This window comes from Pteropus vampyrus, unplaced genomic scaffold (assembly GCF_000151845.1).
Source record: "Pteropus vampyrus isolate Shadow unplaced genomic scaffold, Pvam_2.0 Scaffold4, whole genome shotgun sequence".
Classification (NCBI taxonomy): Eukaryota; Metazoa; Chordata; class Mammalia; order Chiroptera; family Pteropodidae; genus Pteropus; species Pteropus vampyrus.
Window position 1 is genome coordinate 11,455,181 of NW_011888785.1, and position 17,154 is coordinate 11,472,334.

Genomic DNA, 17,154 nt, shown 5'->3' on the forward strand with positions numbered 1-17,154 from the left:
TACTTGGGCTACAAGCAGGGCTGAAATGGTAGTGTGCTGATGTTTTATCCAACAAGGAAATAACCAATGAAACAAATCTTTAAAATAGATTATCCTATTCCAAAACGGAATTGTAGGCATGTATAAACAGAACTTTAAGACTCTTTGGATTCCAAAATGTGATTGTTTTCTCTGTAAATGATCTCATGCCAAGTGACTAAGCAAAAAAAAAAAAAAAAAAAAAGTGAGTGTGAGAAACTGAGATTACATTTTAGTCATTTTCCCTAAGAAAGTAAAATTGAGTAGCTTTATGTTTCATTATTTAGCAGCCAAAACAGCTTTGAACATATTTCATCCACTAAAAGAAGGTTGCTGATTTGACATAAATGTTAAGGAAAGAATAAGACCCAATTCTCAAGATATTTTTTCTTTTATTTAAAATGTCAACTATCACAACACATTTTACAATGAAATGAAGACCTCAGAATCACATTAAAACTTTTAAAAACATGTCTATATAGTCACAAGACACAAAACATGCTGCAGGGATACAAATAGAGTTTGATACCAAAGCTTAGTTCATTTCCACTGTGAAAACAAATGGAGAAGCACAAGCTTCTGTCTGTGAGCTTCCTTTCCTTCAGCAGGAGCAGACGTGACTACTTCCAAGAAACATAAATGCTTTCTTTCTTCAGAGACCATATCATTGACAGGTTTTTATAATTGCATTGAGCACTGTGCTTTGTTAAGAAACTATTACTGATTTCTACTTCTGAGGGAGTCATCATATTAGAATTATAACACACTTTTACAACACATATTGGCACAATATGAAAAATACTTTTTGAGTTTTTAACTCAAAACAACAATTATTATTAGATAGTTATTCCTCATAATGCATTTCTCATTTTTCTCTTTTATTGGCCATTGACACAATTGAAACTTGGTAATTAACACATTAGGTAGTTTATTTACGTCTTCTTTCATAATTCTGCATTGCACTTCTGTCATAAGCCACTGAGAACAAAGAGAAGAGTAAGAGTTTTTAAAGAGGATTCACTGAGGTAATTAAAGTTCAACGCACATAGTAATTTGTTTTAAATTCATAATGACTTTTTCCCCTCCACTGAAATATTTCTTAGAGTTTTATTTCTATATCTTCCAATCTTGCCTTAGTCTTTATCCTGATTGGAAGTGACCTAATCACAGAATTCCTGTAACTTTGGTCATCGTCATATACTTGGTACCCCCAAAGCGTATTTCCACAATATATTGCAATGTTGATTCTCAGCATGTTCTCAAGCGGTGACAGACACCCATGGTGATTTATAGAGAGGTCAGTGTTGAAAGTAGCCAGGAATAGTAGTAGGATGAAAGCAAAATGAGTAACTTTTATTCTAGGACAGAATCAACAAACCACAGGCCATGGGCCAAATCCAGCTCACCACTTTTTCTTGTAAATAATGTTTTACTAGAACATGGCTCCACCCGTTGATTTAGGTATTGTCTATGGCTAGGTTAGCATTAAAATGGCAGGTCTGAATAGTTGTTACCGAGACTGCATGGCTTACACAAAGCCTAAAATATTCACTATGTGGCTCTTTATATAAAAAGTTTGCTGATTCCTGTTATAGGGGTACATAACAGTGTTTAGGGATCTTGTCCTGTCTTGTGGATGCTTCTCAATGATGGATTGTCCTTGAGACTAAAAACAGCCTCACTGTCTGTAGGTAGGGCAATTGTGCCATCTAAATACAACATGATTTAACTTACCTCCTGGCACCCTAATGTCCTGTGAAAGGTAATTACTACTTCCAAAGGTACTTAATATATAGCTAGCAAGTAATTTGAGTACTTTGACCATTTTGACTAAAAAAAAAAAAAAAAAGCTGAAATTATATTGTTATATCATTTTATACTATATACAATTTCAAAGGGGTCTATGATCAAAAATGATAAGGATTAGACTAATGAGATCAAAATGCTTATGTATACTTTTTATCACTTTAATACTTTATACACTTAGATTTACATTATAATGAAACTATTGTGCTTTTAAAAATTCAGTTTGCCCTCTATTAAGTATTAAATTTAAATAGAACTGTGGGAGATATGTGGAAACCATAGGTGCTACTCTAAACACTTCTCAGTGAGAAGGCTTTGTTGAGAGAGAAGTTAGGTGAAGTTTACAGTGTCATCATTTTCCCTTCAACACTGAGCAGATGATTTTTTAGCCACCAATTGTCCTTAAGTGAGGTTAACAATAAGCTGAATGTTTTATGTCAGTCATGAATGCACTTCTTGGGTAGAACAGTCAGAGCCCCAAACTGGGCAGTTCTGACAGAAGGAAACAGTTCATTTCTTACCCTGGTTTGTTTATAGTAGGAGGATAACTAGCACAAGTGCAGTTCCTGACCAGCTTTAGGGAACAGGATTCTGTTCCTTCCTCAGAGAAGTGAGGTGAATGCTAATGTAAACCGACCAAAGACAGATTAGTGATTTAGCTGGAACATAAAGTCCTCTTAACTGGAAGCAGAGTTTCTTACAGGGTCTTTGAACCCTCTGAAACCCTACATAAACTTTTGTGTGGATGAGCTGAGGAGGGTTCTCTGGGAAGAGGGTTTATTGATTTTTCAGATTGTCAAAGGAGTCTGTGACCACAAAAGGGTAAAGATCAGATGGCTGTCAAACATGATGATGATAACTTTGTCTCAACTGATTATATACAAGGATCTCTGATTGAGTATGGATTACATGTTTTGCCTAATTTTTTCCTTTTATGTTTTCTTAACTAAAATGGAGGAGCAAATATTTAGTCATTAATTGATTCTGATTCATTATAGTGATCCTATTTATTCTTATCTATAATTACATTATTTATATACATTTAATAGCATTTAATTTGTTCTAAATTGCATAGTATCTATATTATTTGTAAAGTTAAGCATGTTCTGAAACTTGCATCAATTCTGGAAATGGAGAATTGATGACTAATACAATTATCAAGAAAAGCGCAGCTATATAAGGGCTAGCGCACACTTCTGATATAAATAAAGCCAGTGTAGTATAAATTTATATTCCATTTGCAAAAGTTATGCGGTAGTACATTTTAATAAATCATCTTTAAGCTTTTTATTAGGCAGACTGGTAACATCTTTAAAATTTAAACTTGAGCAGCCTCAAAATTACTGACAAAGAAATACAAAGTATCTAAATTTGGAAGGTAGAGAACCAATATAAATACCAGCATACATCATTTTTGCATGACTTTTCCAGATAATTAAGAAAAGCCAGCACATCTTAGTTACAGATTTCCTAGATACTTGAAATATTCTAAACAGATAAGAATATTGCTAATCCCATTTTAATGAATTATATGATTAATATTTTAATTCCATTTTCGCTGAAGGTACAATAAAGACAATTTGAATAGCTTTCCCAAGGAACCTAAACTAAGGACTATGAGGCCTGAATGTACTTAACAAAAAAAATCAGTCTCTACTAATATAGGGCTTATTTAACCTTGAACATAGTGTGATGAGCGAGTTTTCAGATATATGAATGTGACATTTACATAGAAAATAGAAATGAAAGAGAAGGAAACATGTGGCCTTTATATCAAGTGAAAGAGTTGTTCAGAATTGAAATGGGTTATGAGTAGAATTGTGGCATCCCTTCTCTCTGAGGGTTTTGTACCCAGGACTGATTATAATCCTCTAGGATGATTTGATCATGTTCCTTTTTGAAGGTATTGGAATGGACTATATTACTCTCATACTCTCAAACATCTATGAGGATGTTTTAGAGTTTAAGCTGAAGAGCAAATTTGTATAATGAATTTATTTTGTTTTGTTTATTTTTGTGTTGAAAGATTGCCAGATGTAACATCTTCTAAGACTTTCAAATTACCTTGGTATCAAGTGAAAATCGGTCTTATTTTCCATGTCCCCTCACCCCCTCAGCTCAGTAAGGCTAAATGTAGCTTATTTAACAGATATAAAGACTATTAGACTAGCCCAAAGATTCAGGTTAATGATTAAAAATAGGGCAGACACCAGTAAGGCTTGTACTTTAAGAGATGAATATTGTGTGATATTAGCTTAATCAGCTATAAATCCATTCTTGGTTTTATTTATTGCAATTAGATTTTTTTACTATACTCATTTTAAATTTATTATTCCTTTTTACTACTTTGATAACTATACCTTAGAAAAGAAAATAATACAAGTAGATTTAAGATACTATTTTCAGTCATGATTTTATACATACCAGAATTTAAAGCTCTTTTGCCCATTAGTCCAACAAAGGAATCTGTTTTATACCCTGGAAAAATACATTTAGGGGTAGTTTAATATGTATATCTTTGAAGAAATAAACTGTTATAACTAGTACAGAAAAAAGCAAGCTTCTGAATATATGGCCATATAATAAATATATATCTATTTCAAGTTTTGGTGAACCTGAAGAAATGAAGATTTCTAATAAGTCTTGTAACTGACACTAGAACAATACAATGAAATCACTTCTCTTAATTCTATATCTAAATACTAGCAAGTACCCCTTATTCATATTATATTTTATCTGTTTATATAAAGTTTTAAATATTGTTGCTATTTAAACTAGCTTTGATTTTTAGGGAGTCGGTTTCACATTTGTGTGACAGAGAAATAGCCAAGCTTATTTCCTCATGTTACTAGTATGCTGTATTTCTCATGAACTGAACCTTCATTAAGTCAGATCCCTACACCTGATCATTATGAACTTTCAAGAGGTCACCATTTCTATTTCATTGGATTTTAAATAATATTCATTTTGGAAAAGTGTTAGTTTTGACATTAATAGAGTGCATTTATTTTTATTACATAGAATTTTGCTATATGTAATTCCTTTGAAAGTCAAATCCTTAGAAAGTAAATATGAATTATTTATCTTCAAAGATAAAGCCTTTGGAAAAGGTTATTTTAACTCTAGTGGGAGAATGTCTCTTGGTTTACACTGTATTAGCTGAAAATCGGGCTGCTATCGTAATGTGGCCTACTCTGCCACCCAGTGAACCAAAGTCTAAGTCAGGGTAAGTAAGTAGACAGTACATTCAGAAGGACCCCTGGGACTTCCTGTCAATTCTGGATCCATTAACCAGGAAACTGGGATCTAATGACCATTAAGTGTTCAATTCTGCCATCTTTACTGCCCTAAGAAATGTTTCACTGTGCTTTGATTGAGGTTTCCCATTCAATTATGGAATCAAAAAAACTGCATTTCTATCTTTACCTTTAATAAGGACTCTCAGACATTCACTGGAGCCTCTTAATTGGCTGCTGAATTACCGTAATAAGTGATGTCATTATGGCATCCAGCATACTCAAATGAGTTAGAAGGTGCTTATAAATATTTGGTTTTTGTTTTGTTTTTGTTTTGCAGTGGAAGTGATAGTTGTGGGGCAGGGGTGTGGGTGAGGGAGAATGTGTGGTAGATTTTTACCCCAAGATTGAAATTCTTTTTATAAACGAACAGTTTATAGGTGTTAAATGATTTTTTTTTAGCAGCTTAAAATAACAACAAATATTTATTATCTCATACTTTCTGTGGGTCAGAAATTCAGCAGCAGTTTTGCTGGGAGTTAAAGGATTTTTAACATAATGTGTCATTGTGGTAAGTAGGATATGCCTAAACAACAGAGCTTTAAACATTCATGTTCTACATGTAAATATGAATCTCCTTCTTACACTGTCTTAATTAAAAGTATTAAGTCCTAACTTACTGCAGAAAATAAGATCAGGTATTATGTAAAGTGGAATTCAATCTTTTACATTTGTATTTGATAAATGTCAAAATAATTTTGAACTTACTTTTATGAGAGATCTGGCCATGTCCTAGAAGAAAGATAGATAAAATGAGCAAACGTAATAGCATGTTTTAAAGATGCAACATTATGTCTTTTAAAGAGTAAAATAAATTGATTTTAAAATATGTAACATTTCCCATACATGTACTGTATATTGTACTATCCTGAGGAATATAGCAGAACCATAAATGCTAACCAAACCATTGATAATAAAAACAAAGTATTTTAACAAACAAAAATAAATTTACGTGCTTTCTATTGGTCACAGATTCAAATCCAGGACTGTAAGACTCCTGAGGCCTGTTAGTTGTTAGGCCATACCACTTCTGTTTTTCTAAAAGACACATCTTTAAGGAGTGCCACCCATTTGATGCTCAGGAGAGAGATGCAAATCCATCTCTATTAAACAGGGATAATCAAGAATCTGTATTTCAGCCCATAAAAGACTTTTTTCACTTTCCTACATATGCATTCACAATAGTAAAATAAAGATTTATAGAAATGTTTACCATAAAGAGCCTTTAACAGGGCCACTTGTTTTTCAGTTGAGGAATCTGACAAGAGACAATTGACATGAACTATTTATAGGTGCAATGAATTCAAAGAAACTAAATCTTTCCATCATGAGACAAGGGGCTAAGTCTATTCTAACCCCCATCGTCTGTAATCAGCTTTAACATGCACTTAGACCGTTCCGAGTACTGACCCCTGGAGGCTTCTGCTTTGTCAGTTTGGATATTTGGTCAAGGGAACTAAGGTTGGTTGCTGTTCTTGGTGGTTTGAGTCTAACACTGTGAGGCATGCAAAACCGATCCCTCCCTCCCTCCCTCCGCGGGCATGTTCGTGTGACATAGTGAGGTGAGGGCTAGAGTCGCGCCCAGGGATTTACACCCCTTTTAGGGTGGAAGTCTCTACTCAAAGAGCAAGAGAGACTGGGTGCTCTGAGAATGAGCGAGCAGACCGGGCGGGTTGACCGAATTGACCGAGTGAAGGATGGCTGCCCATCTCACCAGCATCCCGTTTGCCCATTAATCCGAAGAACTGCTGAGACTTGGGTCTCCGGGCGATTCTCTGCATAAGATGCTCAAAGGGCTGGGACAGCTCCTCCTGGGGGACAGACGCACAAACAGGCGTATAGGCAACCAGCGAAAGGCTCCGGGAAACCCCAGTCATTCCAGTAGTGCGTTCCAGGCGAACCTTGGCGGCGGGCGGTGGGGCCCACGGGGCCAGCACCGGGAAGCCAACCCCGTAGGGAGGCAAAAGGAGGCTAGCCGTCCCCACGCCGGGGCTGAGTGGTGTCTACAGCGGGTCGTTCCCTGCCTCCACCCCGCCCAGAAGAATTCAAGTCCAGCGCTGCCGCCTCCCCCAAGCCCTTGTGAGTTAGCCGGAGGCGCGGTGTCTCTGAGCCCTGGGCGCTTTCCGCTCTTTCTCCGCAGCCTCTGGACCCTCACTCATCTGCCGCGCAGCCACCTGACTTTGTCATGATCTTGTCTCCGGCTGTAGAGACGCCTCACCACCCTAAATGCACACGGGTGTGTGTCGGGGTTGGGGAAGAATGACAACGCTTATAAGCGACTTGCACAGCGCGACTTGCACTCTTCCCTCGAGGCGCGCTCCCTTGCACCAATAGCCTGCGAACCATGTCAAGGAAAACTTGCAGCTACGTCCTCAGGTCCGTAGTATAAATGTCAGGGCAGGAAATAAGCTTTCCGCCCACCTCTGTCCCTCTAAACCCCCAGCACCTCACCCCTTGTTCTCACTTTTGCCTGCGTGCTGCGCGCCCTCCTCTCTTCCTGCCCAGCGTTTCCACACGCCAAGTGCTTGCAGCTGGACTGGAGTCCCCCCAAATCCCCGTCACCTGGAGAGGAAACCTTGTGAGGTTTCCAGCTCTGTGAGGACCTCGAGTTCACCAGGGAGGGCATTCTGGAGACCCGACCGTGCAGCCCTCGGAGGAAACTTGAGTGGTGGGCATCAAGTCTCGTGCGCGACCCAGGGGTGCCATTCCTATTCATGCCCCCGCGCGCCTCTGCCGCCTGTGGTCGCGGTCGCGATGTCTGCCAGGCTAACTAGGGTGCTATCGCGGGGGAAAGTGACAGCTCCCGATCTTGGGAAGAAGGACAAGGGCCAGCTTAGGACCGGGACTCACTTTGATCTGGTCGTTGTCGGACCAATCGGACCAATAATTAAGATCATCGCTGGTTCTGATTTCTTCTGCAAACAGTTGGGTGGAGAAGAGAAAAACGACTGCCAAGGCCACGAGGATTTTCATGTTGGATTATCTGGGAAGAGTGGGGAGGAGAGATCAAGGAGAGAAGAATACGTACATTGAGGGTGGCTATCCAAGAGTTGGGCAGCAGAATTGTCAGTTCCACAACGGAACTAAGGGCGGATTGAACCAAGATAAAAAGCCTAAGGACTAAAGTCCTGCCCGTACGCGTTAGGAAAGGGAACCATGCTCTCTGGACTCTAACTCCTCTAGTCCCCCACCAATTCACACCTTCAAGCCAGGAGGCCCTGCAGGTGGAAGACAAAGAGGCACATTGGCATTTGGGATACCCGTCTCTCCGCCGTCCGCCCCACTATCCCCCCACTGTCCCTCGCCCCAGCCGGCACATCCAGCTTGGCCAGCCGCCACCTCGGAGGATGCGCGGCGCGGCAAGCCGGCCTGGCAGGGCGCAGGCACTTACTGCGACGGACAAGGGTTCCTCTGGCTGGTCTGAGCGCACGCGGGGCGCTCCGTACTCTCGGTCCGCGCGGCGGTGGAGGAGGAGGTTGCAGCGCGCTTTCTGCTGCGTGGTGCCGCGCGGTATTTATCCCAGGCTCCACGAGCCTCGAGACCCACGTGACACGCTGCCCCACGCGACTTTCTGCTCAATATTTAATTAGCCGCCTCCTCTCGCTTGCGTCTGATTGAGAGTTTCCGAGACAGTAATCCGTCGGTGCCCATAATATCTGGACCCAACTGGGTTCGAAATGACGCAATTTTAGGAAAGCCGAGATCTCGCCATCCAATCCCCAGCGGCCAGCCTTCTTCCGTCTGCAGATCTGACGCCCCCTCCCCTCTCTGTCTTCCGAACGGTGTTCCGTGACACCTGATCTTACTCATCGAAATTGAGCAAAGTGACTCATTCCTTGGACTTCGGCAACTTTTCCATCCCTTGAGACATCAGAATAAGTTGTACTTTTAAGGATGGCCCAATAACTTCAGGTATTAAGATATTGTCGTCGGAAATCGTGCTAAGAAATGAGCACTTCAAATGGGGTTGGTGGTGGTGGTGGAAGGCACTGTTTTCCTTCTGTTTCCATCTGCAGAGTGTCTTAAGTGTTTCTGAGATACAGCATCCTTCTATGGGCAGAACATCCTACTTCCTTATCAGCTATAATACCTGCGTTTCTTCAGCATTACAAAAGGATTTTCAGTCACCATAGTATTTCAGACATGGAAGCAGATTTATTTTACATTTTGGTGAAAGGGAAATTTAAATGTGACATTGCACTTAGAACTTTTATATCAGTGCCATTCTAGGATATTTTTTGTTCCAGGAAAGCTAAGTTCTCTTCCTTGCTACATTCAGGAGCAGGAGTTGGAAAAAGACGTTTTGGCTGCTTTTCTCCTACCCTTTCTTGCTGAAGAAACCGGCAAGATGGTACAAGAGCCTTACGGGATGTCACTAAAGGACTCCATAGATCATTCATAGATTTCTCCTGTATATGAAAACAAATGTAGTGAAGATGCTAATTGGGTAGTCATTAACAATACGAAACTATTAGCCTAATAACATCTGTACAGAAATCACAGCTTTCCATGAGCCCATGTTTGCCTTGCAGACACAATTTTTTCATCTCTAAATGAATTAAATGACATTTCTTGGGTGGAGTTGTTTCCTCCTCTTTACTTAGTAAGTATTATGTTTTTCAATTAATTCTAATGTTTTTAGTATATTGCATAATAATAATTTTTGCAACTCATATAAACCAGTAATTTTTTCCCTCTAATATTTGTTCTTAAATAACCCTGCATTTTGAAATTCCCATGTGTCTCATTTCTTCAAGCCTAGCTTCACAACCAGAGACATTCTATTTTTTGTTTTTGTAACTTTTATTTGGAAAATTATAAACATATACAAAGACAGGATCATCTACTTGAAACAATTTGCAAGTTTTACCTACCAACCCTTCCTATTTCTCCTTCTTTCAGGTTATTTTGAAGCAAATCCCAGATATCATTTCAATTATAAATATTTCTTCATGTCTATATAAATGGTAGGGATTTAAAAAAGTAAAAACAGAACCATGCCATTATTCCACCTAAAACAACATAAAATAAATCCTTACATTAAATATCTGGTCAATGTTCAAATATTCCTTATTGTTTCGGGAACCCCGATCCCATATGGTTTACTAGTTGAAATCAGAATTATAACAGGGTCTATACCCTACACTTGGTTCATATATTTCTAAAAACTCCCCTGATCTATAGGTCTCCTTCTTCCCTTTCTACTAATCAACAAAGTATACTTTGGTCTGGAGTTTGCTAATTGCCTCCTAAAGGTTTCTTTTAACTTGTTCCTCTGTCCTATTTCCTGTTAACTGGTAAGCTTCTTGAGAAGCTTGATTCCATGTAGGTTCGGTTTTTCTGACAAGGCCACTTTACATGTGTTGTTAGGAAGCACGTGATATCCAGTTGTTTCTTTTTCAAGATGTTAGCAGTCATTGATCATTTTCTAGATCCATTAATTCATTAGTGCTTTCAAAATAGTGATATTCTGATTTATCATTCATTCTTTATTCATTAGCTGGACTATTTCTTCCATATAAAGAGAAACATTTTTTCAACAACTGTTTAATTACTCCAAGACATGATAAATATAAGAAAGATGGGATAACTGCTTGAATACTTCCTTTTACCAATTTTCAAAATGAGCTGGCAAGTTAACACATTCAAATATGGTCTTCCCCTCCCCAAATTTTAGCATTTTTGTGACCTTATGGATTTAAACACATGTGAAGTATTTCAATCCTTCAAACAAAGATAGAAGCAGGCCTTATCCCATTTCTTGGCCAGCAGGTAACGTTTCAAATTGGCTCCTGAGACTTTTGATATGCCCTAAGTAGGCTTTAATGGCTTTCTTGTTTTTTCGATAGGACCAGATATTCCAGGTTTAAGTTGTGTATTTTCTGTCTCAGACCTGCAATTTGCACTTAAGGAGCCCTCCTTTCCTTTGAATTAGAAGTGATAATTAGAGATTATAATCTGGGCATTGTGGGTGCACATTAATATTGAGTTCCTCATTGTTTCAAGACCTTTTCAATGAATATCTCTGTGTGTATAAAATCATGAATGTATACTGACATTTTCTATTCAAATCAGGATACCATAGGGTCTTTCCTTAATCTCTTCTGTTTTGCATCTTTTCTATTAAGCCAAAAAATTCCGGTGACAGTGACATAGTTACTCAGCTTTATCCCAATGCCTAATGTCAGCATTATCAACAATATGATTATTAGAAACAGATTAAGAATTTTTACTTGTATTATTTTTATCTTTAGGATATATCACACTAGGTATGTTTGGTCAATTTACTATGTTTTAAAGTCACTTTAAAAGTTCTGTGTATGGTTATGCTACCAACTCTTATACACATAGGTTTATCTGCTCATTTTGCTCTTGAGTTTTAGGTATTGCTTTTAAAATTTAGTTTACTTTAGAATTATTAAAACACATAGTTTTAAATTCAAATATTCAAAACATAATGCATTCGAAGAAGTGCAACTTTAATCCCTGTCCCTCGGACCTCTTCCCTCTGGTAACCATTTCTATTTAGGTTTTTAGTGTATCCTATTGTTCTTGTTGTTCTTGTTGCATTCATATTTCTCCCTACCCTATAAAATTCCACTTCTAAAGTGGGATATTTTAGATTAATTTATTTTTGTTTCTTAGTTGCTGATTTGGTTTATGAGGTAACAATAAAGACAGCCATTTCAGTTTCTTCCATTAGCTCAATGTAACCAGGCATATAACTCTGTTTAGATGCCATTTGTTACAAATATGCCACAGTACATAAAACAAAGGCTGTTTCACAGGATTGAGTAATAAATAATAATGAGATAAAAGTTGATTAAAGAATACATTTCCTATTTTTTCCATGTCATTTGTTAATTGCTAATTTAGTGCTCCTAGTAATATCATGCACTTACTTGACACATTTTTTCTTTGAACATTGCAGAGTTTGGGACATTTATATCCTTTATTTTCTTTGGGATAGTTAAACTCTTTATTTGAATTTTATTTATTTTTCTTTGGGATATTCATACTCTTTATTTGTTTTATATCACAGAACATCAAATTTATGAAAATATGCATGTTAATAAAATACGTATGAGAAGTAGAATGGCGAAAAAGTAAATAGTTAATAAATTATTTTTTATGTTTCTAAATTAAAAAACTACTGAAGAGTACAAAGAAAAAATTACTATCATCCATTTTCTCATAACCCAGAATGAACCATTGTTAACACCTTGATATACTGCTTACAATTTTTAAAAGGAAAATAGTCACCCGATTGTTTTTGTAAAATAATATATTTTCTTTATAGAAAATAAAGCAGTGCACAAAAGTACAATAATGTATTTTTAAAAATTACCCCAAACTCAGAAATTGCCACCCTTAATATTAAGAGGACAACATTGTAAATACCTTTCTATGCATATTATATGGTTAGAATAGAGCAGTAGACAGATAAATAAAAATTAGGAACATAGCATAAGAACCTCAAAAATATTTTTAGTGAAAGGTAGTCATTTATATTTTGTTTGACTTTAGCGGAAGAAAAACAAAAGTGAAAAATGTTTCTTTAACACAAGATATTTTTTCCATGAAAGAACCCATTAATGTTAAAAAGCAAGATTTAGGAATAAACATTAAGAGGCTAGCATGTAACATTAAAAATAGATATTTAGATAATATCTATTTATTCCCTGTTTTGAAAGATGAGGACATAGTACTTTTAAACTTTTTCCCATCTCCCCTTCCCCCACTACCTCCCAATTTTTGTAGTTTTGATTATTTTAACATTATTCAGGTTTACAATGTTCGCATTTAGTTTTGCTACCATATTTTCATTAGTTGTCTACTCTTCATTCTGTGTTTAAACAGATTCATTGTTCACTGCTAGTTTTTTTAACCTACCTTTGCCATTCTCAAGTTCATTTTTCACCATTTCTTATGTAGCTGGATGTCATTGTCAAACAAATTTTTTCCTCAGGAAAATATTATGCATATTGTGTTCCCTGAGTTCTTTCATGCTAGTGAATATCTGTCTGTAGTGTCTAAGCTCAAGTGACATCTAGGTTAGTTATAATATTTAAAAATTAAATTTCATTTTTCTCAGGACTTTATGGACATTGCTCCATTGTCTTGTGGAATTGAGTGTTATGGAGAATTCTGTGGAGGGAGAGTTTTCCCCATGCATGTATATAATTTACTCTTTTATTTGAATATCTGAGGAATCCTTTCTTTATTCTTGACATTTGACAGTTTAATTAGCATATGTCTTATTGATCATTCTACATCTGATGTTCTTAGAGTGTCATGAACTGTTTTTGTTTTGCAGATTATTCTTTCTTCATTTAGGGAAGTTCTATTGTATCACGTCTTTAAATATATTTTTGAAGTGGAAATTTCACTTCAAAAATAGTATGGTCTTTTTTTGGATCATAATGTATTTTATAATGGATATAAATGTTGTAATATGAATGCTATCTCATGTCTATGATAGTCTCCCAAATTCCCTTATCTTTGCCCCTTTCATCTGCATTTACTTAGGTTATCTTAACATTTTACTCCTTGTGTCAGTAATGCACTTTTGTCTATTCTGTATTTTGATGTTTCTAATTTACTTGTTATTTCCATAATCATGTTGCATAGTCTCCTATTTGTTCTCATTGACTAGCAACTTCCTTTTTCATCTTATTTAATTGCTTTATTATTATTATTATTATTATTATTTTGGTATGCTCTCATATTATTGTATGTATGTTCTTAGTTGAGATAATTTCTTTGTTTTCTGAGTTATATTTTCTTCTAGATCAGTGGCAAAATGTGTAAGTTTTGAGCAAGCACTACCAGTTTTAATACTGACTTAGTCACTTGCTAGTTAAACACTCTTTGCCTCAATTTTTTAATAAGACAAATAGTACAATAAATTGTACTCACCTCATAAGGTTGCTGTGGGGATTAAATGAGTAAATAAATGTGCAGTATAAAGAACAGTGCCTAGCACATGCAATGAATGTTAGTATGATTATTATTCTAGATGGATGTGTATTTGTGTGTGTGTGTGTGTGTGTGTGTGTGTGTGTGTGTGTGTGTGTATCTATAGTTAGCTTTATGTGTCAACTCAGCTAGGCCATGTTTCCCAGTTGTTTGGTTAAATACCACTACAGATATGGCTGTGAAGGTATTTTTTTAAGATGTGATTAATATTTAAATCAGCAGACTTTGGGTAAAACCATTACTCTCCATTATATGGGTGGCCTTCATCCAGCAAGTTGCAGGTTTCAAATAAAAAAGACTAAAATCCCCCAAGGAAGAAGGAATTCTGACTCTAGACTGCCTTTGGACTCAAGATCAACTTTTTGCTGAATTTCCAGCCTTCCAAGCTGCCCTGAAACTTTCAGATTTGCCAGACCCCACAACTGTGTGAGCTAATTTCTTAAATCCTTAATTGATTCCTTAAAATCAATCTGTCTCTCTCTCCACACACAAACACACACAATACATATACTCTATTGGTTCTGTTTCTCAGGAGAATTCTAATACAGAGTGTAAAACCTCTGCATAGTTGCTGGGCCATTCTCTTCAGAAATGAGTTGCTTGAATGGCTCTGGGCGGACAGAATGGGATTGACTACCTGACTCTGTTCCTACAATTTTAAAGATTTTTTTCACCTTGGAGGGATAGGTATTTTGTATTCCGTTCATTTGAGAGAAGTAAGGGGAACTTCCCTGAGGTACAGTGCAGCCTGGATACCTTGACTGTTCTTTTTCTGGAGATTTTGTGCAGTGTCTTGTTCCACGTCAGTCGCCTGATTGGAGGGCCTGTTTCTTTCTTCTGAGGGACGCCTTTGGGTGTTGATCTCTGTGTGGCCTGAGAGCCTCTCTCCACTCCCTTTAAAGAGTAAACAGTTGTTTTCTTTCCTAGTATCACCAGTTTCTCTCAACCACTTGTTTTCCTTGCATTTTGGAAGATTATAACGATATACCCATTCAGTTTTCTTCTCTCCAAGTGTAGTGTCATTGAGAATTTTCATAATTTTGTCAATTTACCAATAAAAATTGGAAGGTGATGGGGAGGTAAGGAGGACAGGGGCCCTGTGGAACCAGACAGTAATGGGCCTCTCTGCTTTCCTCCAGAATTTTCTTTCTTTCATTGGCTACAGTTTCTCGAAGATTATTGCATTAGTTAGATGGTGGCTCTTGATTCGTTTGGTTGTTGATTGTGAATTTTAATTTTTTCCCTGGAATTAACAGTTTTTTATTCATTTTGTAGGTGTTATAGAAGGCCTAGAATAATACCATGTTCATGCTGTCTGATTAGCAAATGTTTATGGAATTGTTGGATATCATCTATGTTAAGTGGGTACATCAGTTCTTTACTATTTTGTTGCCCCAGAATCCATAATTCCAGAAAATGCTGCACAGATTACCTTGGAAAAATGTGTTGTCTGCAAGGCAAAGTCTCTTCTTTCCTCCCTGACACATTGTTACCAGGCCCTGGATTATTAAGCATTTGCCACTACATGAGAAGAGTCACCACTATAGAGACAAAGGCAGGGTCACAAGGTTCTGCACCATCTGAAGTAGGCTAGAGAGGATTTTAAGCAATTTATCTCAAAACCAGGTAATTTAATCATAGTTTTGTTAAGGAATACTAATCTTTTTTATCTGAATCTAATTATTGCCCTCTATGTTTCATGATGGTGCATTTTTAAGAGTTTAGTCTTTGTGTTGCTCTCCCTTTGTCCAGAAAGCTACTTCTTATGGGAAACTCACTAATTCAAAAAGATATCTGTACCCCTATGTTGACTGCAACATTATTATTCATAATAGCCAAAATTTGGAAACAACCTAAGTGTCCATCGATGGATGAATGAATAAAGAAAATGTGGTATATATACACAATAGAATACTACTTGACCATAAAAAGAATGAAATCTTATGGTAAACTAATTTTAGTTCCTGGTATAGTAAAGTCAAACATGGGCACATTACTGGAAAAAAGATATAATATTCTAACCCTTCAACCTTCTGTACATGCCATAAGGAGAATTAATGCAATAAACATTTGTTTAATGTTTGTTATTTGCTAAGCAAATATGGTGCTGGGAATACAGAGATGAATGAGTCACAGTTTTTGCTCCAGCAGAAATCAGGAAAGTCAGGGAGGCAGGATATACAACAGATGCGATAACAGAGGAGTGAACATTGTATTATGGGAACATGGAATGAAATTCCCCTATATAGGAGGGCGTGGGGTAGAAGGCATTCCAAGGAGAGGGAACAGCTTAAACACAGGCAGAGAGGTAAGGATATGCATAAGATATTTATTGGAGAAGCTAGAACCAAGGTGGCTAATGTTGAGAGGATAGAGATTGGGAGGGGTAAAACATGATGAAGTTAATTGACAACTCTGTTCTCTATGTCAGCAAATTCTATTAGCAAGCAAAGATAACTTGCTCTAGAAGAAAAGCAAATCTTACATCTATTGTTTTTTTTACCTCGTCACTCATGGTTTTTGAATCAAAATATTAGGAATTTGGTGGTTTTTTTGAACTATTTACATATAGTCAAAGTAACATGCTTTAATAAATGTGTTTTCCTTCCATTCTTTCTGAGTGTAATTAAAAAATTCATACTGTGTGTACTTGCCAAAAGACTGAAGGTAATCTTATTCAATATGTCTCTGGGATTTTAAAATAATATACCAGACTAATAAATCTACTGAAAGTACTCCTAATCAGATACCGATTTGGCTAAACTGGATCCTTAAAGGTCAAAAATTTAATTAAAATTAGGTACAGTCAGCTCAATTGTCTTAGCAAAATGGCAAGTTTGTAACACATCATTCAAAATCAAGAAAGAAATCGTTTTAGACTAGATTAATGATGAGAATGTTCCCATTTAGATTTCTGTGGTACCCTAAAACAGGGAAGTACACTTTTCAAAGTCAAACTGAGAAACTGAGTTGTGGAGTTGTACCTTACTCATTTCTTCCTCTAGGCAGTAATTTAATACTTACTGTATCAGGCAATTGGCTTTGAACTCTTTGC

At 36.8% G+C, this 17,154-nt stretch overlaps 1 protein-coding gene across 1 annotated transcript; it reads right to left on the minus strand.

Annotated features, from left to right (window-relative positions):
- Nucleotides 1–393: 393 nt before the first annotated feature.
- TAC1 (tachykinin precursor 1) lies at nucleotides 394–8,593 on the minus strand. The gene is made up of 7 exons (XM_011363231.1): nucleotides 8,512–8,593; nucleotides 7,971–8,103; nucleotides 6,835–6,931; nucleotides 6,334–6,378; nucleotides 5,829–5,852; nucleotides 4,249–4,302; nucleotides 394–996 (listed from the first exon to the last, which is right to left on the minus strand). The coding sequence occupies exons 2-7, from the start codon at nucleotides 8,091–8,093 to the stop codon at nucleotides 947–949; spliced, it is 393 nt and encodes a 130-aa protein (XP_011361533.1). The 5' UTR covers nucleotides 8,094–8,103; nucleotides 8,512–8,593; the 3' UTR covers nucleotides 394–946.
- Nucleotides 8,594–17,154: the final 8,561 nt, after the last annotated feature.